Below are 22930 nucleotides of genomic sequence, written 5' to 3' on the forward strand. Positions count from 1 at the left end.
AACATAATGAGTGTATGGGGCTATACAAAAACAAAAACAAAAACAGAAAAAGCAGAATGCCACCCCAGGCCAGAGACAGACAGGTACCTATCGAACGAACCAAGAGAATATGAAAATAAAATATCCGTCATAAATATCCCATGCAAATATGCCCTTCCCATCACGTTATTCCTCGTGACTAACGTGAGTACCAAGTTTGTACCTTTATATCACTGCATTCATGCTTGCTTTCTTGCTTTCTCGCTTGCGTTCTCGCTTTGTGAGGTTAAGTTATGGGAGACCACCACTTGGTCTTTAGCTTGGGTGCGTGTGTTGTGTATGTGTATGTGTGTGTGGTGTGGGCATTGATTGGAGGCCTCCCATAACTGGCAACACTTCCGCTGACTTGTTCGAGCCTCAGAGCTCTTGCTGCGAAGAAAAAAAACAAAATTGTCGTGCCGCGAAGAGCGCATATAAGCAGATAGAAAGAATCAATTCTGTTTGTCGTCCATATCGTTTTCGTGTGGTTTTGTTAGGTTGTTGTTGTTGTTGTTGTTGTTGTTGTTTGGCAGCTGCTGCCATCTATTCGTTCGTCCATTCATTCGTTTACAGCCTCGCTAATTGTCGTCGCCGTTCGTAATCGCAGCCGTGATCAGGTTCTCGTCGTCTCGTAATTATGCATGTTGATGTTGACGTTGTTGAGGGGCGAACAAATCCATGTCGATTTCATCCTCGTCATCATCATCATCATCAAAATGCTTCTTCCCCTTCTTCTCCCTGGAGCTGGAACCCCTCGTAGAAATAGGCAAATCATAAGCACAACCCGAGGCACCACCCCCAATCCCCTTCAAAACATCCGGCACCTTTGCACCACCATACCGCTCATATTCCCTCTCCCGATCCCTTTCCAATTGTGTGTTGTTGTGCGTATTATTCCGATCTCCACCACGATCCTGATGTGCGCGGTGATCATCATCTTGATGACCATGCCCATGCCCATGCTGCCCATGATACCTTCCAGCCATCATAGCCTCCGCCACCTCCATCCTAAACTGCTGCTCCAGCCTGTCTCTATCTCGAGCATCGTTGATGGCTGCGTAGGCTAGATCTGGCCCGGGCTTCAGGTTGGTGGGCTCGGTGAAGTACTTGCCCGAGTCGGCGCGGGAGAGGGGTTTGTTTTTGTTGTTGTCTTCCTCTTCTGCGTCCGAGTCTTGGGGTTCGTAGTGGTGGTTAGTACGGCTGGGGCGGGTTTGGTGGTGGGATTGGGTCGTGTTGAATTGGTTTTCCGCTGGTCTGCTGCTGCTGGGGCCTTCCGAGTCGTATTGTTCGCGGAGTGTGAGTTCGTGCGGTTTGGCGGCTGTGGGGGCGCTGGAAGGTGCGGTTTCGGGTCGCCACTTGAGGGCTTCCCGGAGGAGCGAGTCTTTGAGCGGTGTTGAGGCGGTGTCAGTGTCGCCGGAGGGGGCGGTGGAGATGAAGGAGGTGGAGGAGATCCTTGGGTCGTGTTGTTGGAGAGCCTTTTTGGATCCTTCTGTGTCGTGCTGTCGCCCAGACTCGCCAAAAGACGGAACGGTCAAGTTGCTTGGCTCCTGGTAAGTACTGCTGTTTCCCCAAGGACGCAGGTGATGTCGGAATCTCGCCGGGTCATCGTACCCGCCATCACTCGGGAGAGGAGAAGGTGGTGATCTACCCCGTGGCGGGTACCAGTGTTGGTCTTCCGACGGTGCAGGAGAAATCGCAGATTGACGACCTCTTCCGATACCGCTTGCTCCAGGAGCATTACTGCTGAAATAATCCCACCCACGATCCGACGGCGACTCAACCGTCTTGATAATCTTCGGTACCCCGTTCGTCGGCTCCGTGCCAACCAGATACTCCTGGCGTGAGTAGCCATCATCAACCGACACCGACTCCGGGTTATGATAGCTATACTGACTGTGCTCCACAGGCTCCGGCTCCGGGAACATATCCAGCAGATCAAGCGCCTGTCTCCTCTTGCGGGGGTTGGGGTCCAGACAGATATTCACAATCTCGACGTACCAATCCGGGACATCCGTAACCTCGGGCCCAATCCTCAACGGCCGGCCATGAGCCTCAGGCTCATCCTCTTGCGTTGCAAGAGCCCACAGGACCATGCCCAGCTGGTACAGATCCGACTTGACGCCGATGTACATGGATATCCGCTGACTGCTTTCAATCAACGGCGTCGCCTCAGGCGGCTCCCACCCCACTGGACAACCGCGGCGGTTGATGTCGATAATCTTGGCGTTCCACTCATTGTTGATGACGATGTTTGACAGCGTGAAATCGCCCTGAACGAACCCCGCTTCGTGAATATCCGCCAGACCACCAACGATCTGGCGCGCCCAGCGCTCGCGCGTCGACCAGGGAAGGCCGCCCTGGAGTTGGTAGTCGTAGATGATATCTATCAGGGCACCGTGCTCGGCAAAACTGATCAACAGACCCTTGACGTGCTCGCCCGATTCGTCGACGATGACGCCATAGAACTCGATGACATTTTCGGCGGCGCGTAAGCGGTTGAGCGCGTTGATCTCGTAGAGGAATTCATCGACGGTGTCGGGGCCGGGAATTTCTTTCTTGATCAGAGTCTCGCCGTTGACGCGGACTTTGTAGACGAAGCCGGAGAGGTGGGAGTCGAATTCGACTTCGGATTCTTTGATGCGGCGGCAGCGCATGTGTTGGATCATGCGCACGGTTGGGTAGCTGATGATTTCCTGGGGAGGGGGGTTGGTGTTAGTATGGTGAGTTGGTGCTTACCGAGGGTAGCAGGACTCACATTGACGTCTTCCACCACGTGGACATGTAACCTCTTTTCCGTGGTTTGGAGCTTCAAATTTGTAACGGTAGGGTAGAACTGGATGTCACCCAGGCTGTCTCGAATCGCCTCGTATATCCTCGAACTCTTGTCGCGCTGGAACTTGATATCGACTAGCTCCTCCTCCAATGAACCCTCCTGGGCATCACGGTAGTCCAACGATATCGTCACTCTACGCCATAGCGAGTCATTCTGTCGGTATGTCACAAAGAACTTCTCCCTCTTGGACTTGTCGCGGAAGTGCATCGACAGATTGAGGATCCATATTTTCTCCAGCTCGTCGTGTATCATGTTGTGGTACTGGGAGGATGTTATCGAGTGCGCATCGCAATCCGAGACGGCAGCATCCGACCCATGAACATGAGCAAGACCAGGAGCTCGCAACAGACGGTTGTGGTCGAGGTAGTTCTTGTCGAGTTCTTGCTCTAGCTCATGTCCGTTTAGGCCACGGATACTGCTGTTCACTGTCGCATGTTCTTGAGGGATCGCTGGCAACGAAGGAACAGAAGAGTCGGCCTGGGAGATATAGGAAGAGCGGCCGAAGTGGTGATGATGATGGAAGTTTGGCGCGCTACTCCTGGGAAGCGAGGCGGCGGCTCCTACACCCAATCCAACCAGCGATGTCGATGCACTGTTTGTCGCGTGCATGCGTCTATCGACTGAAGCAACTCTGCGCTCGGCAGGGGTGGGTTGTACAGGTTGGAGATGATCGCGCTGTTCGGATTGCTGTCTCTTGAATGTCTGAGCTCGAGGCAGGCCGGGAACCACCTTTCGAATGTTTCGGCGAATGGTGCCTTGTTTGTTTGAGCCTCCGTCATCGTGCTGCTGCTGCTGTGTTTGTGAACCCGGACTCGTGGTAATGTTTCCCTCTCCTCCCTGTCCTCCTCCTGTTCCCGATCCCGGTTCCGTTGCTGTTCCTGCTGATCCCAATCCTAATCCCGGCCCGGCATCATGGGCACCTTGACCATCACCACTGCCGTCCTTATGATCCCGCCAGAGATGCATTTTTTGCCACCAGTTATTGTGGTGTGGGGGCCAATCGCCATCTGCAGGTAAAACCGATGCTGGATTCCGTAAAGCTAGGGGAAGCTGCGGTTGCACTTGAGCCATAAAGACCTTTGGAGGTTAAGAGGTTTGAAAGTTTACCCAGGGGGCTGTAAGGGAGGACTAAACAGAATTATATGGTCAGCACCGTGAGTCAAGAGAAAGTGAAGAGACTTGGAAAACGTCAGGCATATTGTGCAACCCCGAAATTACTTGGTGGCGAGAAAACAGCTTCTGGACTGGCGCATAACCAGCCTCAATCTCCTCCAACCTCCTAACGGCCTATCGGCTAGACCTTCTCAGGCCAGTCCTATAGACCATCGGGATAGGCAAGAAAAGGAGTTGTATCACCACTTGGCTCAGGGGCAATAATGACTTGGAAGATGCAAGCAAGCAAGATGGCGCAACCTTACATCAAAGACAAGCAATCATGCAGACTGCCGGCGCAAAGACCATTAGGCGCCGTATATCCAGCAGCAATGGCAGCGCTTGGTGAAGTGGTCGATGTTCAAAGACGCCATACAAAGAAACCCAGTTGAAACCAGCAGATGCGTTATGTTTTTGCTTTCTCAGTTGTCGAGGGGAAAGTCTTGTGGTTGGTGATAATTCCCCGCCTCTCCTCCCCAGTCAAGTTGATTAGTCCAGGGCTGTGTCGAAGGTGTTGCGGGTCGGATAGCTACTTTGCTGTGTTTGTGGTTGTGAATCGGGACACGAGGATGCCTTGATGATAACGTGAGCTCGTGAGCTGTTGGAGGGGTTGTGTCTTTTACCGAGCTAACCGTGATGAATGTTGATAGACGCCGTGCTTCGTGCGCCTCTTTCACGTTCACACAATAAGATCGGGGATATTTGGCAAGGTATAAGGTATAAAAGGTGGGATATAAGATTTTGTGATCTGGGAAAGCATGGAGGTTCCAAGGATTTGGTCTGCGGGGGTGTTGGGTGATGTGGAGGATGGAGTGATGATACCTTTTGAAGCTCCGTCTACCTTTCAGCTGTCATCATGAGACCCTCCATCAGATCGTCCCAACCGCCGTGACTTGGTTTTAGTTGCAACCCTCAAGGTGCCTGGCCTGACTAGTGTATCGGATCTTGCCATTGGCCATATTGGGGTCTTTGGACAGCAATCCCTCGTGATTTGTAAAACGGCCGTACAACAAATAGACGCCAGTAAACAACCTACAGCCACCTGAGGCTGCCTGAGATGGATCCCTCCCTAGGCTTCTTTTACCCCTGGCCGGCTGTCTTGGCTCTCTGCCCCGGAGTGCCTGAGTGCCTGGTCCGGGGGCCCTTTTTTGAGGCCAACTTCAGGTCCCGCGTTCTCTACCGTCCCCAGGAACGTCAACTGCCCGCTCTGTTATGCACATTATGCACACTCGAAGGCGTACATGACATCCTTTGGTTCTCGTTTGTCTTCCACCCTTCTCCGGGTCTCGTGTCCTGAGGCCTTCTTCCTTTCGGGTCTCCTGCAGACCTGAAGCTCTGGAAAAAGGAAGGGTGGCAGTGGGATGACAGGCCAATTCGATTGAAGGAGGCTGTGTAGGGTGTCTCGAAAAGGTGTGAGCACGCACGGGGGCTGGGTGCATTTCCCAGTGGAGTTTAAGACCGTGACGTGTAACCAAGGGTAAAAGTATGGGCAGCCAGTGAGAGGTCGGCGCATGCCTGGAACACTCCCAATTAACACATGCATGCCATCCATCTCATGGACTCCATTCCAGGCATTGGGTGTTGGATGCCATGCCATGCGTGGGTCTTTGGGTTACGACCTTTCCTTTTCCCTCCAGGGCAGGGCAGAGACGTTGGCGGGTAGCTTTGCCAGACAGAGGGGAGATAGGTTTCAAGCTTGTCGTTCTCAGTGCCTGATTTACTGGCCGATCCTCGTATGCCATCAAGACCCAAAGTGGATGACATCTCGATCTGAGGAGAGAACTGACCTCATGTTGGATACAGCGCTTATCCAGACTTGAGAGTAAACAAAAAACAGACCCCGTGGCCCATGATCATCATCTGAGGGGTAGTTTAACCACTAACGCGCGAAGCGAGCCTGAAGAGAAAATGAGGGGTTCATCTTTTTGACAAGAGAATCCGAGAAAAGAAGATCACCCTCAGCTCCAGCTTCAAGAAAAAATGGGGAAGAAGCAAGGGTGTTGTTAGTGTGTGTGTGGATACAGTTCCCAGCCCTATAAAGGCACTGTTTCCCTTCTGGGCAACGGGTCGACAGGGGCTCTGGCGATCCGCTTCAGGCGCTTTTCTGGAGGAAGACACTTCAGAGACACTTCACTTCCTCCACTTGTTCCTGTGGCCGTCGATATTCTGATCCCGAGACTTGGGTTGACACGCCCACTCGAGATTGTCGAGATGAATCAGACCGCCGGGTAGAAGACGCATATTATCCTGATTCCTCATGGATCATTTTTACTTACGCCCCCAAGGCGGTCAAAGTTTCAGTCAGACAGACAGACCGACGCAGTTGCTTAGTTCTGTCCGAACGCTTCGGGGTTACCGGCATCAAGCAAGTCGTGAGCCTCAATACACCATGTACTCAGACGGCGACATCCGCGCCCACGCCCGGTCATCATCGTCATCATCGTCATCATCATTTTCGGCAACCAAATCCGTATCCGAACCATGCGCCCCCAAGATCGGGTTTGTTCGTCCGTGCCTGTGGGCCTCAAGAGCAGAGCAAGGGCAAGGGCAGGCTGCTGAGCCGCACAATAAGCTTGGGGTAGCTCCCCGAGAGTAGAGGTAGGTAGACGAGGCTCAAGTCTGCAACAGGAATTTGCCCAGCCGGACGGATACCGAACGCTCTCTTTGGTCTGGGGCTGACCAAGGGTATATCCCCCATCCCCCACACTCCATGTTTTGTTCTCGTGATAAGGCTCCGAAAGTGAAGAGTGAAGCCATCAGTAAACGTTGGGATACTGAGGACATCCGATCCTGGCCACGAATTCCGGCAGTTTGAGAATATTCGCTCACTCCCAGCCCAGAGCCGCCTTATCCTTTCTTCGTGAGACATGACAGGTCACATCTGGAGGCAGTCGAGGGGGATCTCGAACGGCAACCCAAGGCCTCAGGCAGATAGATAGCTGGGTCTGTGTTCTTGATATGAGTACATCACTGTCTGGCTTTCTCGTTTATTCTCAAAATCGAGTAAGGTGTCGCTGGGAAATATCCCTTTCCTACAACGTCGTGGTGATTGTCGACATAAAATCCAGGTAGGGATATCTCCGGTGTTTTCAGCCCTTTCTTTCTGCAGTTTCTAGATCCCATCATCTCAAGCATCCATAAAACCGCCTCCCCCGCTCCCGTCACGGCACGCCCGCTCAACGGGAGGGAGGGACTGAATGGATGGACTCGCCTCTCACCATCCATCCATCGGATAGAGTCCACATTGGCCAGTTTAATCCTCTGCGGGCACATTATGAAAGCGGGCGGGCGTCAAGGCCGAGCTGTCGAATAACATTCAACACAATCGTAGCCGCAAACCTCAACTCCCGCTCAGAGCCAGTGGCAACAAAATGCTCTTTCGGCTGCAGCCCCGTTTTTCCTCTCTCTCCTTTTGATCTGTATGGATGGGTATCGATCCCGGTGCTTTTGCTTTTTTTTTTTTTTACTTCTGCTTCTGCTTCTGCTTCTGATTCCTCTGGATAACGGGACGGGAAGTATGGCATGGTAACATACCTACCTACCCTACAGTCACTACCGGTACAACCAAGCCATTCATATGCCATGTATGCCATGCCATGGTCCATTCATGGGGCACATATGCAGTACAGTACATCATATTTGAACGACGAAAAGTACTACAACGGCGGCCGGCCGATTAGTCGACGATGATGATGACTGAAGTTGACAGGTATCTAGATACCACTGTGTAATGGAAGCGCCTGACTGCTGTCAGTGGATGGACAGATATACAGATGTCCAACTGCGCAACAACAACAATTCCAAACAACGACCAGTAAGAGCAACAGGAACATCTCCGTAACCTACTGGCATTGGTGGTAGATATATGTATTCGGGCATCAACAACACCCTTTGACCAGTGATGATATTGATGGGGGAGTATTGGTGATATGTGACGTCCATTTGTTGCTTCACGGACTTTGAACGATGCTTGTGATTATTGTGAGAAGCTACGCTGCTCGGTTGGAAGTATGAAATGAACGTCAGAGTTTAGGTAGGTATGGTTAAAGCAGTTTTCTTTGGGGGGTTTCTTCCGGAAGAAATCAAGCAGAAATGGTTTTTAGCAAATCGGACTTACCATGTCATCACCACCATCACCACCATCACCACCATCACCATCATCGTCAGCATCACTACTGTTACCGTCAACATCCTTGGCCTGCACGTCAGTCCGTCAGTCCGACAGTCTGTCACTTTTTCATCCCGCACCCATCAGCAGCAGCAGAAGCACCAGCAAGCAGCATCACCTCACTCACGCCCAGGATGCCCTACATACATACAGTTCGCTTAACCCATGCCTCGTTACTCGTACCGTCTTCCGTGTACGTAGTCAGTAGTATGTAGGAGCACATCGAGGCCGCCCACATGCGAACCAGATCCCGTTACCAAGCTTTGCATATTTTCGGGACCGAACGATCCGCAACAACCTCTTCGCTTTGCCGGCGCTGCATCTTTGGCTTGTATGTATGGCTAGATGGGATACTATATGTAGTTGGAAGGATATGTGACTCGTGCTGGAAGGGGATACATAACCGAGATATGTGAGAGAGTAGCAACAGCGGCAACGGTATTGTTGTAAGTGGATTGGGGGGTTGTTCAGCAATGTTCGATGAGCGCATCATCTGCCGGTTGTTGCTCGCTTGTGTCTGTGGACTTGTGGTTCCAAGATCTCTTTCTTGTCCTTGACTCCTTGAGCGACGTTGTGTCGTGGTCAAGAGTTGTCTGACGGGATGTGGGTAGACTGGTAGCATTAGGCATCCTGGGCATCGTTCTGTGCTTGCCTGAAGTTGGATCTCAAGCTTTCCAAGGACATCTGAAGGTAGGTAGGTAAATGTGGTAAACGTATCTGGTAGAAGTAATAAACGTACGCATACCAACCAGCAACCATGAAGACTTTTCCATACCACCAGTGGTAATATTATACAAGAAAGAAGTTGAAACACACCAGAACCAAGAACGCAACAATGCCGCCGCTGATATTCGAAAGGTCATGATAGAGTGAAGATGTATGTATGTATGTAAAACCCCCCTTGAAAGATGTGTGTGCAAAGTGTGTATGTTCCCAAAACCAAAAACGACGCTCTGCGTTTCCGTTTAACAAGACGGTTATTAGTTTCTCTATTAACCGCCGCCCGTCCGCACTCCATTCCTTTCCTTGAACGCCAACGATGATGCCATTCTCCACTATCTTTCGCTTGATATCCTCGGCTCCTATGCCAATCCCCATTCTCTTACATGCCGTACAGCTGTTTAATCGTCGTCATCGTTCTTCTTGGACTTCTCCTTCTCAGACTTGTCGTCCTCGATGATCCGGCTCTTGTTGGCCTTCTCCCGGTCGAGGTTGGGGAAGATCAGGTCGAAGACTTCAGAGTACCAGCGCACAGGCCGGCCCTCGATACCTTCCTTGACGTTCTAGAGAGGAAAACGTTAGCGATTTGTATAACATCTTATAAGGGTTGGACAGGATGTAATCTTACCTCAGGAAGCTCAAGCCAGTCAGACAGGTTGTCCTCAGGGAACAGGACCATCTTGCAGCCAGCTCTCCTAGCGGCCACAGTCTTCTCCCTCAACCCACCGATACGGAGCACCTTGCCAGTCAGAGTAAGCTCGCCGGTCATGGCGATCTGAGGATCAATAGGAGTATCGAGGGCAAGCGACAGCAGAGAGGTCGTCATGGTGATACCGGCCGAAGGACCATCCTTTTGCACAGCGCCCTCAGGAACGTGCACGTGAATCTTGGCCTTGTCGAAGAAGCGGTTGTTGGGGAAGTCCTTGGCCATGACCGCCTTGGCGTACGAGTAGGCGATAGCGGAAGACTCCTTCATGACCGTCTTAAGGTTACCGGTAATCTCGAGAGATGGCGAGCTCTTGGAGGTGAGCGCGCTCTGGAGGATAGACTCGACATACATGGCAGCGCCACCCATGGAGGTCCAGGCCAGACCCATGGTAACACCAGGGGGTGTCACATCATAGAGCCTGTCAGAAGTGAAGATCGCGGGTCCAACGTAGTCCTTGAGGTTGTCCTTGTTAATAACGACATGGACGTCCTCAGGAATCTTCATGGCGACCCGAGGCTTCTCCGTGGTCTCCTTCTCAGAAGCTTCGGTGGCGGCCTTCGGGCTGCTGGTCTCGCCGGACTCAGCCTCCTCGCTCTTCTTCTTCTCCGTCTCCTTCTGGGCAGCTTTACCCTCCTCGGTAAGAGCTTCAGATTCGGGCAGGGCCTGCTCACCGAGGTCCTGAACGATCTTCAGGGCAGACTTGCGGTAAACCTGCTCAATCTTCTTCTTGAGGTTACGGACACCTGACTCACGGCAGTAGGACTTGTTGAGCTCCTCAATCGCGTCTTTTGTTAGCTGCACATCAACACCCTTAAGACCAGCCATCTCCTGAGCCTGAGGAGCAAGGTACTTCTCGGCAATGGCCATCTTCTCATCGGCGACGTATCCGGAAAGTCTGATGACCTCCATACGGTCGAGAAGGGGCCGTGGGATGGTGTCAGTCAGGTTAGCCGTGCAGACGAAAAGCACCTTGGACAAATCAACAGGGACATCCAGGTAGTGGTCCAGGAAAGAGCCATTCTGCTCGGGGTCCAAGAGCTCGAGAAGCGCAGACGAGGGATCTCCCTGGTAGCCACGACCAATCTTGTCGATTTCGTCGATCAAGATCAAGGGGTTCTCGGTCTTGCACTTCTTGAGGGCCTGGATGACACGGCCGGGAAGGGCACCAACGTACGTCCTGCGGTGGCCCTTGATTTCGGCAACATCGGTAAGACCTCCAACACTGAAGCGATAGTACTGGCGGCCAAGTGCGCGAGCAATCGACTTGCCAATGGAAGTCTTACCGACACCCGGAGGACCGACGAAGCAGAGAATCTTGCCCTCGACGGTGCCGCGGAGCTTGCCGACGGCAATGAACTCGAGAATACGATCCTTGACATCCTTGAGACCATAGTGATCCTCATCCAGAACCTTCATAGCGTTCAGGATATCGAAGTTCTCGGCACTGCTCTGGCCCCAAGGAATGTTGGTGAGCCAGTCCAAGTAGTTGCGCGTAACATTGAACTCGGAAGCGGCAGGTTCAAGATGGGCGAGCTTGTTCAGCTCGTCATCAAACACCTTGCGCACGGCCTCGGGCATAGCCAGCTTGTCGGCGAGCTCTTTGAACTTTTCGACAAGCTTGTCTTTGCCGTCAGACTCGATACCGAGCTCGCGCCTGATACCCTTCATCTGCTCCATAAGCCAGTATTCACGCTGGCGTTTGGTGATCTTCTGCTCTACATCCTTGGTAATCTTGGACTGAAGCTGAGCGTTAACGTGCTCCTTCTTCAGGACAAGAAGAGCCTTGTGCATTCTTTCTTCCACGTTCAGGCTAGAAAGAACCTCTTGAAGCTCAGCAGGCTCACCGGCGCTGACAGCAGCGGCAAAATCAGCAAGCTTGGCTGGCTCAGCCATGACATTACCGGTCGATTGGCTCATGCTAAAGGTGGAAATCTGATCCCGGAAGAGACTGTTCATGCTAGCGACCTCCTTGAAGACGTTTACGATCTCGTTCGTAACGGCTCGTATAACCTGGCTCTTGGGGTCGTAGGGTTCTTCCGTCAAGTTCTCTACATTAACAAGACTAACAGGATACTTCTTGAGGAACGATGTCGGCTCGTAGGGCTTCTGGCTTGGTTCAGGCCTAGGTGTCACAGCGCTTTCCTCAAAGCTCGCCACCACGTCACCCTTTTGCTCGGACTCGTCGGTCACCTTGGGAATCGGCTCGGGTGCCGGCTCAGGGGCAGCACCCTCCTTCGCACCATCGATTGAAGCAGCCTCAGGCGAGCCAGGAGGAATAAGCTCCGACAGCTTGATTCTCCGGTGGGGGTAAAGGATCGCGGTAAGACTAGTACCCTCGCCGTTCTGGTTGTTCATGGGGAAAGCGCTGGTAATCTGCGCAAAAACACCGACGTCATAGACATCATCGCGGTTCCGGATAACATCGTCGTCGGCGTTCTCGTCCTTGAACAAGAAAGCTCCCACGTATGGCTGTCCGCGCTTGATCATTTCTGTAATAGCAGCAGCGACATTGGGGTCCTTGATAGTGATGGCCTTGTAGAAGCCGGGGAACAGCGGTCGCTTCGCTATAGGGATCGCCATGACCTGGGGGTAGATCTCTGGTACAACGGGCTTCGCCAATGCCTTATCACCGGGCTTGCGGCCTCGCTTGCCACCATCTCCGGAACCACCGTCTGCGCCCGAGCCCGAGCCGGCAGATGAACCGCCAGCAGCGCCAGCCTTTCCATCTTCTGGCGCCGCCGGGGCATCCGAGGTCGAGGACTTGGACTTGGCCTGTTTCGATTCGGCCTCCTTTACTTCGGCCTCCTTTGCTTCAGCCTCCTTTGCTTCGGCCTCGGCGTGCTCAACGTTTGCTTTGCGCTCCTCCTCTGATAGCGGCTCGATCGAGTTGTCGAAAAAGCCCTTGGCGTTCTTCTTCCCCAAAGCAGTGTAAGTCGAGAAACTCGAGAGGGTCGTCGGTCTTTCGTGTCGGGGCCGGGTCACGGCATGTTGCCCAGCCGCGGCGAGAGGGCGTATCGAAGAAGTGGTCAAGCTGGAAGACCTAATCGAATGCGCGAGCGAGGTCCTCGACGCGAGGATGCGCGGAATGCGCTGTCGGGACAGCATCTTGAATACAGGCAATGTCGAGCGGGCCTGGATAAGTAAAAGGATATCGTAGAGGTCGAGCTTCGTGAGGAGGAGTGTCGTCTTATTTGGGAGCGCGGACCCAAAATCGGACCAAAGGCGACGGTGGACGGGAGTTGCGGTCGGAGGGGCGGATGGATGTGGTTGAGAGTGGGATGGCGGGAGAGGTCGCGGCGCGGGGAGATGGAGATGCGGCGATGCGGCGGGATTTGGGAAAAAAAAGTTTACAGTTGTAAAATAGTATACAGTCAAAGATAAGAAGATGAAGGGGCTTTTCAGTGTGTGTAGAGGTAGCGAGGTAGGACGACGACTCCGAGGAACCCAAGGCCCATGACTCTCTGTCTCTGTCTCTGGCAGAATGTATGAATAATCAACTTGACGGGAAGGCGAACAGCGACCGGGAAGCTCCCTCGGTCTTCGGCCGGCGGTAGAAGATGGAGGAATTACATTACTGTCTTCTAGGTACCGTCCCGGTTGCGTCACGGTACAAAAGGTACGTACCTGCCCGCTAACAGCTCGTCCGCCTCCAGACCGGACAGGACGGGCTTCAGTTCCATCACTGTTGGTTTAGCGCCCGGTCGCCAAGCCGCTTGACCAGTTCTGGTCTAGATCGTCAACTCATAACCGTCAAGTCGCACCTGTAGCACTGCTGCCGGAGAGGTTACGGCGAGCATAGCAGCACCGATCCGGAGCGGGGCATCGGCAGGCACGTTCGCTGACAGCTCTCCGTAGGGGCAGCAGCCCGCATATCAGAACGCCCAAGTCGAAGGTAATGTCCTCTTTCAACTTTCACAACACTTATACCACAGGCTCCGACTATCAGCTATATAGAACACCAATTGATCAGACAATATCCTTTCGACTGGAGACCTGATCACAGGAGCATCCACTTCAACATCCTCTCACATACATCTCGACGACACCTCCAAGATGTCACTCAAGAACACTGCCAAAGCCAAGGCGAACAAGTCAGAGCCTGTCGCCGACAGTTGGGAAGACGAAGATGTCAGTTCGGAGTCCGAGCCCGAGGCCAAGACTGAAAAGAAGTCTGAGCGTGAGCGTGACTTTGACGCGGAGCCGGAATCGTGGGAGGACGACAACAACAGTGATGAAGAAAGAGCCCCATCTCCTCCATCTTCACGCAGCAGAAACCCAGAACCATCAGCTACCACTTCGATTCCACCATACCTCGACTACAGTGGGCCAGGCAGCGCCAGCAATGCTGCCTCCTCAGAGTACAAGAGGCCGGAGAAGACGGACGCAGTAGCCCGCCGCATGATCGCCGGTGCTCTTGGGCTGAAAGCACCCAAACTGACCGAGGAGCAAAAGGCCTACGACCGGGCCTTGCGCGAGAAGGAGCGCAAGAGAAAGGAGGAGGAGAGAGAGCGGAAGAAGAAGGCAGAGGAGGAGGCCTTAAAAGCCAAGCAGGCGATTTGGGAAGACTAAGAGCATTCCACCCAGCTCAGAGAAAGTCCAGCCGCCTACTCGGCAGGTCTTGAAATGACAAAAAGCCCAACAGCACTGGACTATAAACATTTCAAGACCTGCCGAGTATCCCAGCCGGGGCATGGAAATACATTTTACACAGCATATCTCTCACATCCTCAAATGTGTCATCAACATCAGGCGGAACCATCTTTTCTATCTATACTTTCCGAAGCTTCACCTTGCTCAGCACCGCTCGACTCCGGCAAGCCTCCTTCCACTTTGATCAACGGAAGATGCTTTCCTTTGTGCGTCAACACCAACTGCTCCCCGCCCTCCGGAGAATGTCGCTTCGCAACCCCCAACCCCTGCAGCCCCTCCTGCTCGGCGCGGTGATTCCACAAGAGCTGTTCAACCTTCCCCTCCCTCGAGCATCCGATGAACACCAAAGGCCACCGACTCCTCGCCAGCGCGTCTCGGACTCCCTTTGTGGCTATTTTCGAGGCCACCAAGACGCCAAATACTTCCGACCCTCTCCATCCAACTGGCGCTCCCACGAATGCGCCCTCCAACTCCCGGATCAGATGAGGACGAGTGCTTTGAATGGCCTTGCACTGCACGATGACTCGTAGCGGACGTTCGGCCGTCGGTACGGACCAGGTGCCGAGGAGATCGATTCCGAAATCGTGTTGCCCGCCTACCCGGTTGAGAGAGAAGCCGTACGCGGTTAAGAGGGAGGCTATTGTGTATTCGTAGTGTGTTCCAACAAAGATGGTGGTTTCTTGACCGAGACCGGTTCGCTTGGCATACTGGAGGAATGAGGCAAGGTTGTGGTGGTTGGAGGACTTGGAAAGTGGAATGTTGGGATCAGTACGTCCTCGATCATCTGAGGCGTTGGTGATGCTGCTGGGGGTAGTGGTGACCGGCGAAGGGTCTGCGGAGGACTCGGCGGTAGTATCTTTTGGACTTGGCGCATGGTCGGAGGAGAAGCGCCGGAGCGGTTGAGAGCCCGGGCTGCAGTATAATCGGCGCGCTCCGAGTGTGAGCCGGGAAAGTTGTGCAGCCATGGGCCTCATGGTGATTTTCAGCCTATGCGCTCAAGTATTTGATATCTGCTGTTTCTTTCTGTTGTAGATCTTCCATACAACCAATTGGCTGGATAATTGGCTCTTCAAGTTGATCGTATGATTTCCATGTCGATTTGACAAAGAGTCAGTGTTAATTTTGTGTTGTTTTCAACTTGCACCAAGTATGAAATGCCATGTCGAATTTGATAAAGTTGATGATGGATGCATGGTGGATCGGGCCGCAGCCAAACCTCTTTCGCTCATTGGATAAAGCTTTCATTTCTCAGTGGGTCGCATTGTGTCAATAGTGGATCCATCCCGTCTGGATCCTGCATGCACTATGATGCACATCCCCCGCGGTCGTCGCGGTCGTCGCGGTTCAAGCATTCATTCAGTTCCTGGCAGTGACAGCTCCCGTCTTCGGTCTTCACAGGCGGCCACCATCGCGTTGATCCTCTACCCGACTGCGCAAACCGAGCCTCTTCGCAGCTTCGAATCTACCAAATATCCAAACACCAACACCACCATAATGAGCGACCGTCTCTCCCAGCTCCAGGAGGCTGTTGACCAGGTGAGTCCTCCTCCCCAACCCGGCGACTCCCCTCAACGTTTCCCTTTTACTATCCAACCACCTGCTAACACCCCCACCCCCTCCAGCTAATGGAGCAATTCATAGCCACCTACTTCTACATCGACCGGCACCACGACCTCAAAACCTTCGGCCCAAAAGACACCATCGCGCCCTCCAAAACCGACCAGCCGCCCGAAGTCGACACCCTCCCGCCCGACGTGTTCCAAGCGGGGCAGCTCGAGCTCGCGCGCGATCTGATCACGCGAGAGCAGCAGATCGAGTACCTGATTTCTAGTCTGCCGGGCCTCGATAATAGCGAGCACGACCAGATGCAGAGCATCAAGGAGCTGGAGGAGGAGCTGACGGTTGCCGAAAAACAAAGGCAGGAGGCGGTCAAGGAGAAGGATGAGGTGTTGGTTAAGTTGGATCAGACTTTGAGGAGTATTAGGAGGTATTGATTGGGTGAAACAAACTGTTGAGGAATGGGTTTAAAGCATGCATGGGTACGGTGCTGGCAAACGGTTGGGACATTTGGTTTAAGCGACTAAGTACGGGATATGCTCTTCCTTAGGGGATTGGGAATAACGGCGTTTTTAGGGGAATTAGTACAAGAAGGAAAGAATACTTGGCTTTCGCGTCACAATACACATGCACCTTCGAAGGAAGGGGACAAAGAGAGTCCGAAGGGAAACAAAACTGAACGATTTCCAGCCACATATGCAAGATCCAACTCCCTGATCTATCATTGCTGAGCCGTACATACTCCTCCCCATCATACCACCAAACCCTCATTGCTCGTCCTTCTTGAAGAGCTCTGGGAATACCGTCCGCAACTCCTCCAGCGTGGTTATTTGGTACTTGGACGCTGGCGTCTTCGGTGGCTTCACGCCCTCTTCCACCAAGTGCGCCGTCGTCCACCCCAGCTCCTGCGCCTTCTTGCAATTTAAGTAGGAATCATCTATTCATGATGTTAGCTTAACGCTCTTATCACCAGCACTTCAGACAGTTGAAACACCAGAGAGGATATGTACTCACCAACAAAATAACAATCCTCCGACCTCTCCACCCCCGCCTCCCCCATCGCCTTCCTAAACATATCCTCATGCGGCTTACAAACCAGCGGCGTCTGGCTATAATCGCAGAACGTGATGCCCTCAAAGAACTCCTCAATCTCCAGCAACTTGACCACCCGTCTCGCGTGGTTGATGTACGCGTTCGTAAACAGCCACAGCTTGACCTTGCTCTTGTCGATATCCGCCAGCAGCTTCTTGAGCGAATCGCTGGGCTTGATGATGTTGTCCAGCGGCAGCGCGTCGTCCACCTTGGCGTTGTACTCAAGCGGGTCGATCTGGTGGTGTCGGACGAGCCCTTCGATGGCCAGGCCGTAGTTTTGGTAGTACTCCTTGTGCAGCCGGACGGCGTCCTCCTTGGGGAGGTTGAGGTGGCGTTGGAAGTATTGGTCGATTAGGTCGGCCATTAGGTCGTGGACTTTGGCGCCTGTTTTTTGGTGGGGGGTGTGTGAGTTTTTGCTATCACTGTGAATGGTGTATATGGCTGGTTTAGTTCAGATGGCTCGTATCACTCACTCTTGGGATAGAGGCAGTTGTCAATGTCACTGTGGACCGGGTTAGTTGTTATTCGGCTCTCACACAGACTCTTCAGATGGCTTATCACTTACAAGAAGAAGACGACGCGGTTGTCTGGTTGGCCATTGCCGTTGGTGGTGTTTGTTTCTTGGGCCGCCATCGTCTCTGTGGTTCTGGGCTCCAGTCTGGTCTTTGCGTTGTTCAAGATTCACTGCGAATTTGCTGGAGATGGGGATTTGTTTGTCCTCCTCAAGTTTTGTAGTTGTTGGACGGTTCAGGTGTTGGTGTTGCAATGTTGGCTCCCGTCTGGTTTATATGGTGTTGGTGTTGGTAAAGTGAAAGTGAAAGTGCCAACTCAACTGTTGTGGTTTGTCTCCTTGTGTAAGTGCGTGCCTGTCAAAAAGATGCCGTGGGTTTGTGTCCTTGAATCTTAAAAAGATGATTGTCTTCTCGGTTGGTAGGTTAGCTACAGATATGATTGTTCGGTTTCCTTCTTTCCCATCAAGTTCAACCAACTTTCTTCCTCTTTATATACTTCTTCTTATGACATCAAGCATGACTTCTATCCGGTTCCTCCGTCTCCTCCCAAGACGACTCGTTGGACATCCTTCAGTTGACTCAGGCCGATGTGCTCCTTCTATCCGACAGCCGGTGTCATGGTAGCTGCCAAGAACCACCAAGGTTCACTCAGGATGGCCCGTGCGCCATTGTCGCTAGCGGGCTTGGCGACTTGGGCCAGCGCCGATCAAAAGTGACGGGACGCCAAATTGTGCTCGGAGCTCCTTGTCTGCTTTTCCACTTCATCACCAACACTTTGCTCTTCTTCCACTTCGTCCAACTCTGCACTTCCATCTTCCGGTGGTCTGCAGACGAGATTCGTATTGTATTGTTCACCACCGCTGCTAATCAACACGGTATAGGGACTGGAATAGCGCATCGATTGGTTCTTCTTTTCTTCTTCTTTTCTCTTTCGACTGTACCATCTATATAAACACCTGCACCAAGATTGTTAGGATTACATATCGGTGGCATCCGGTCAATTGCTCGGTGTACTGAGCTGGGCTTCTTCTACGACCAAGAGAAAACAACAGATGGCGGGAGGACCGGCAGTGGCTGCAATGCCCGCAAGAGGAGGTCCGCTTGGAGGGACAGTGGGACGATCGGCTTCCGCGAATGCATCACTGATGGCAACGCTCAGACCTGAAGAGCGTCATGAACTCGAGCAGTACGAAAAGATCCTGCGCTTCCGCGATGAGGTGGTCAGCGGTACACATCCGCGCATTAAGCCAACACACGTTGGAAAACCGACCCCTGGCCCTGGCCCTGTCCCGCCAGCCAATGCCTCCGCCGCTTCAGCAGGCCAGGCGCCTGGAGGAGCAAAGCCGGCTGTGAATGGGAACCGCGCAATGACTGATAACTTCCAGGCTTACCAGGCAAACCTCAAGAAGCCGGCGGTGAATCTGGGTGGGCATGTGCCTGGCTTGGGGACCTTGTCCAACACTTCTAGCGAGCAGTCCAAGCCCAAAGTTGAAATCAACCCGATATTGCTGGAGAAATCGGATGATTTGATCAAGGCCGAGATTCAGCTGCAGAGACAGCGGATCGAGCGTTCTCTCCGCGAGGACGTCGAACAGCGGCGGGTGTCCCAGAAAGGCGCCCTGCAACCGTCCGAGCAGCCTGCTGACTTCGACATTGCCAATGTGTTGGCGAAAGCCTTGGTCTTGGTTCAAGCAAATGCTGCTCAAACTACTGATGACACTGTTGCTAACGCTTCAGCTTCGGGCGACTCATTCGATGACAACACCTTTTACTCGAGCCAGCACGGCACGCCCGACTCTCACCACCAGTTAGCTCGCGTTCCTACCGAGTCCGAAGACGAGCAGATGCGCGACGGATCACCGTACGAACCCGAGCTAGACCTCGAGCCCGTTGCCGTCCCAGCCGAGCAACCCAAGCCTGCTCTCCCGAGCGCGCCGGCAGCACCTACAAACCTCCCGATCGCAAATGCTCAACAGCAGCAAGTACACAGCGCCTCAAGCAGCGCCACCAGTGTCCCCCAACCGTTCAACGTAAACGTGCCGGGCACGTCGAGCGCAGCTACAAGTGTCAGCCGGGCTGCTCGCCAATTTCCTCCGTCCGAAGCTGTCAGTTCTCGTGATAGTGGCCCGGCAAGTCGCTCCGAAGAGTCGACCCATACAGGAAAGGAACGGGGTGGTGGCTCGCGAGACTTGTCGAGAGTTAACGAGCAGCTATTGAGACAGGCGTTAGGGCCTGAGGGGTCACCGGTTGTTCGTGCTCATAATCTTTCCCCTTTCGCACCACAGCCATCCCGTGTCTCGCCCTTGCCTACTGCTGCTCTTGAACAGCCGATTGCTCTATCGGAGACCGGTGGTCGTCGGGCCACTCCGGCTCCGGCCCAGGGGGTCGCTGCTCTCAGGAAGCAGCCCTCAGCTGTCTCTAGTCCGGAAAGCTCACCCCACGGAGGAGAAAGGCCTGGGGACAGGAAGAAGAACAAGAAAAAGAAGAGAAAGGCAGATCGACTTGCGGAGGCCGCTGCCGCATCGCCGTACATTAAGCCTGAACCGCGATCCCCCTCTCCCATGTCAGCTCCGCAGTACACGCGTCCTACTAAGCGTCAAAAACAGGGGCACCCACAACACCCACCGCCTGACTATGATGATGCAAGGTATGGACAGCCAGGTTCCGTAGAGGGTGCCTACCAAGAGCGCCTGCAGCCAAGAGTACAGAGGGAGGAGCGGGTTGTGGGATATGAGCGGGAAATCGACCCTCGTCCTCGTCTCGAGGGCGAGCCTCTGCTCGCTACCCCCAGGTATGAAAGGGTCTACTACGATGATCCCAGAGCACCACTCAGCGGTGGTCGGTTGCCCGGATCGCCAGGCGTGCATCCTTCCCCTTACGCCCCCCGCGAGGTGCGCGCTGCTCCGAGGAACGTGATCTACGATGTCCCTCCGGCAGATGATGGTTACTATCGCGATGTTCGTGCTGCTTCAAGGATGAGCATGCGCCCAGCAGCGTATCGTGAGCGCTCTTCACGATCACCAGTTGCGTACGAGCGTGTTGCACAGCCAATGGCCCCTCCTCCCAGGGTGCCCGCCACTCGCATCGTTGTTGATGCTTTCGGCCGGGAGTACATCGAGCCGCCTCGGCCCCAAAGTGTGGTTGCGGAAAGACCTGAGATCGTGTATGCTCGTCCGCCACCACCGCGCGCTGTTACCCGGAGACCAGAAGGCTACGATGACGAGGTAATGGTTTACGAACCCACTTCGCCAGGCTATGTTCCTCAGCGTCGTGTGATTGCTCAGCCAGAGTACGTTACCCCTGAACATAGAGTGTACAGGGAGCGTGCTTATTCCACTCACCCCATGGGCCCGCCGTCCGGCGACTATGTGCCGTCGAGACTCAGGGTCGAGGGCCGGCCTGTTGTCGAGATGCCTCAGGAGTACATCGCGAGACCGGGAAGCGTTCGTCCCCCGATGGAGCCCACACGCTACGAGAGTGTCGCGGCTTACGATCTGCGGGCGGTTGACGAGCGTCCCCGCGAATACTATGGCGGCAGAGCAGCTAGCGTCAGGCCAGTGGCAGAGGCAGTCCGCTACGAGGCGCCTCCTCCTCTTGGCTACGAGAGACGCATGGGAGCAGAACCGAGCCTGAGGGAGTATACCACGATTCGGTCAGCAAGCGTTAGGCCCCCTCTTGATGCGGCCAGGTATGAGATTAGAGGCGACTACGGAGCAAGGCTAGGAAGCGTGCAGCCGGAGATGGCCGGCCGTGAATATCAGGGCCGTCCGGAGATGAGGAGAGAGGTCATGCAGCCGCCTCCGCCGCCGGTGGGAGGTCGCGCTTATAGTGTGTTTCCACCTGAGCAGCCTCCTACACAGGTGATGCGTGGAGATGGTGGTGCGTATGGGGATGAGAGGTACTACGCGCGGCCGCCGCCTGTTCAGCAGGAGGATGATGAGGTTGTTTACTTGGACCGGCCTCCCATGCGGGATGCTTATCGGCAATATATGATGAGGAAGGAACCAAAAGGGGCGGACTAGAACCTGGACGTTTTGGCCTTGTCCAGCGACTTCAAGACAGGGACGGACTTGAAGGGAGATGTTCAGTTTCTGGTTTTTTGGAAAACATGTGATAGACCAGACGTTCTATCCTTAACGTTACTGATGGACATCTTTTATCGCCATGGTTACACTCATGGAGGAAAGCGAGTTCAGAGCATTGACTGGCAGGATAGCATGTACGAGGAGACGGTATATATAGCGGATGAGGAAAGCATGTCATATTACCAGTGTCCAAAAAAGGCCAACGTGGCAGTCTGCTGACTACGGGCTGCAGAGTATGAGTATATAGATGTCACGAAAGTTAAATCAAGCGAAGGAAGCCGGGCGAAGTCTCAGAAATAAACAGGCGTAAAGTCCCTTTGCCCACAGGAAGTGAAGGTACCTAAACAGGTCGATCCATCGTGAATCTTGCACGGAGTTACAGCATAAAAGTGCTGCAACCTCAATGCAAGCTTCCAGTTTCTTTATGCCTCTCGAGTCTCGAGATTCCTTGGTCGTCAGCGTCGGCAATGTCCGTCTGTCCGAGTTCACGCTCCAGCTTCCCCAGCAACAACGTCATCACTCACTCACCTCGGAGACTCCAACGACTCCACTGTAGACAACATCCCATCATCCTATCCGGTTCTTACGGGCATACGGGCATAAGTACCTACTATTGCACATCCACATACATGGAGTTTAGTCCGCTGCAGTGTACTTGCTGGATGGAACTTGTAAGCCTCATTTCCACTCAGCTAGCAGGAGTGGCAGGCAGACAAGGCAAGGCAAGGCAGTGTACGTAGGTTCTGTGGAGTTTGTACGGACTTGTCTGAAGCACTGACTGCATGGGCAAGTTATTTTGGGGGACTTGCATAGCATAAGTAATGAATGCGTGAAGTGGCAGTAGTCCTGGCAGTGAAACGGGTACATGGTATGAAGATCTTGGGGTCGGCTGGAGGTCGACAGACGGGATCTCCGCGAGGCATCGACGAGGGCTGGCTACTTAAAGGTTGGCAGTTTGACGGGACAGTAGACTATTGTAGACAAGATGTGTGGTGTGAGATTCTGTAGATCGATCAGGAACAGGGACGATGATCTTCCGTCTAAAGGGTAGTGTAAGTCATTCAGATAAGGAGGCAAGAGGGGTTGAAGGTTGTGCTTTCTAGGATAAAAAAATATAGCTCTCTCGAGATATTCCTTCCTGTCTTGTTTTACAACTACAATCGAACACTTATTCAGCAGCTTTTCAGCCCTCCACGGCGAAAATGCAAGATGAGTGAAGATTGAAGTTAAAAAGGGTCCAAATTTCAAACATTTGAACTTGACTCTCCATGCCCGAAAGATGTCAGGCAGTTTTCAGGGTGTCTTTTCAGGCAAGGCAAGGCTACGTAGCCAGAGCTACTGCAGCTCATACAGGTAAAGCAGAAATGGTTGACGATCCATCCATCTTTGGGGTAAGCTTGGGGGACCGCTGCAGGTGTTTGGTGATTGCAAGTC

General features: G+C 53.4%; 7 protein-coding genes across 7 annotated transcripts; 3 read left to right on the top strand and 4 right to left on the bottom strand.

The window, feature by feature from the left end:
• Positions 1-653: 653 nt before the first annotated feature.
• B0H65DRAFT_435398 (uncharacterized protein) lies at positions 654-3817 on the bottom strand (the record flags this gene model as incomplete). The annotated part of the gene is made up of 2 exons (XM_062825190.1): positions 654-2711; positions 2774-3817. 2 exons carry the CDS (start codon positions 3815-3817, stop codon positions 654-656), a joined length of 3102 nt encoding a protein of 1033 aa, XP_062677811.1.
• Positions 3818-8855: 5038 nt separating this feature from the next.
• On the bottom strand, positions 8856-13193 carry B0H65DRAFT_478683 (Lon protease-like protein, mitochondrial). The gene is made up of 2 exons (XM_062827494.1): positions 9520-13193; positions 8856-9454 (listed from the first exon to the last, which is right to left on the bottom strand). Exons 1-2 carry the CDS (start codon positions 12703-12705, stop codon positions 9293-9295), a joined length of 3348 nt encoding a protein of 1115 aa, XP_062677812.1. The 5' UTR covers positions 12706-13193; the 3' UTR covers positions 8856-9292.
• On the top strand, positions 13160-14257 carry B0H65DRAFT_320296 (uncharacterized protein). The gene has a single exon (XM_062823402.1). It carries the CDS (start codon positions 13654-13656, stop codon positions 14167-14169), a length of 516 nt encoding a protein of 171 aa, XP_062677813.1. The 5' UTR covers positions 13160-13653; the 3' UTR covers positions 14170-14257.
• On the bottom strand, positions 14258-15427 carry B0H65DRAFT_320295 (uncharacterized protein). Its single transcript, XM_062823401.1, has one exon. It carries the CDS (start codon positions 15222-15224, stop codon positions 14346-14348), a length of 879 nt encoding a protein of 292 aa, XP_062677814.1. The 5' UTR covers positions 15225-15427; the 3' UTR covers positions 14258-14345.
• A 150-nt stretch (positions 15428-15577) lies between these two features.
• Positions 15578-16316, top strand: B0H65DRAFT_320384 (mediator complex, subunit Med21). The gene is made up of 2 exons (XM_062823403.1): positions 15578-15786; positions 15873-16316. Exons 1-2 carry the CDS (start codon positions 15745-15747, stop codon positions 16242-16244), a joined length of 414 nt encoding a protein of 137 aa, XP_062677815.1. The 5' UTR covers positions 15578-15744; the 3' UTR covers positions 16245-16316.
• On the bottom strand, positions 16317-17532 carry B0H65DRAFT_582237 (Haloacid dehalogenase-like hydrolase-domain-containing protein; the record flags this gene model as incomplete). The annotated part of the gene is made up of 4 exons (XM_062830847.1): positions 16317-16744; positions 16822-17283; positions 17373-17401; positions 17465-17532. 4 exons carry the CDS (start codon positions 17530-17532, stop codon positions 16575-16577), a joined length of 729 nt encoding a protein of 242 aa, XP_062677816.1. The 3' UTR covers positions 16317-16574.
• Positions 17533-18371: 839 nt separating this feature from the next.
• B0H65DRAFT_320409 (uncharacterized protein) lies at positions 18372-21449 on the top strand. The gene has a single exon (XM_062823404.1). It carries the CDS (start codon positions 18464-18466, stop codon positions 21431-21433), a length of 2970 nt encoding a protein of 989 aa, XP_062677817.1. The 5' UTR covers positions 18372-18463; the 3' UTR covers positions 21434-21449.
• The last annotated feature ends 1481 nt before the right edge of the window (positions 21450-22930 follow it).

Source organism: Neurospora tetraspora (assembly GCF_033439725.1).
Source record: "Neurospora tetraspora strain CBS 560.94 chromosome Unknown B0H65scaffold_8, whole genome shotgun sequence".
Lineage (NCBI taxonomy): Eukaryota > Fungi > Ascomycota > Sordariomycetes > Sordariales > Sordariaceae > Neurospora > Neurospora tetraspora.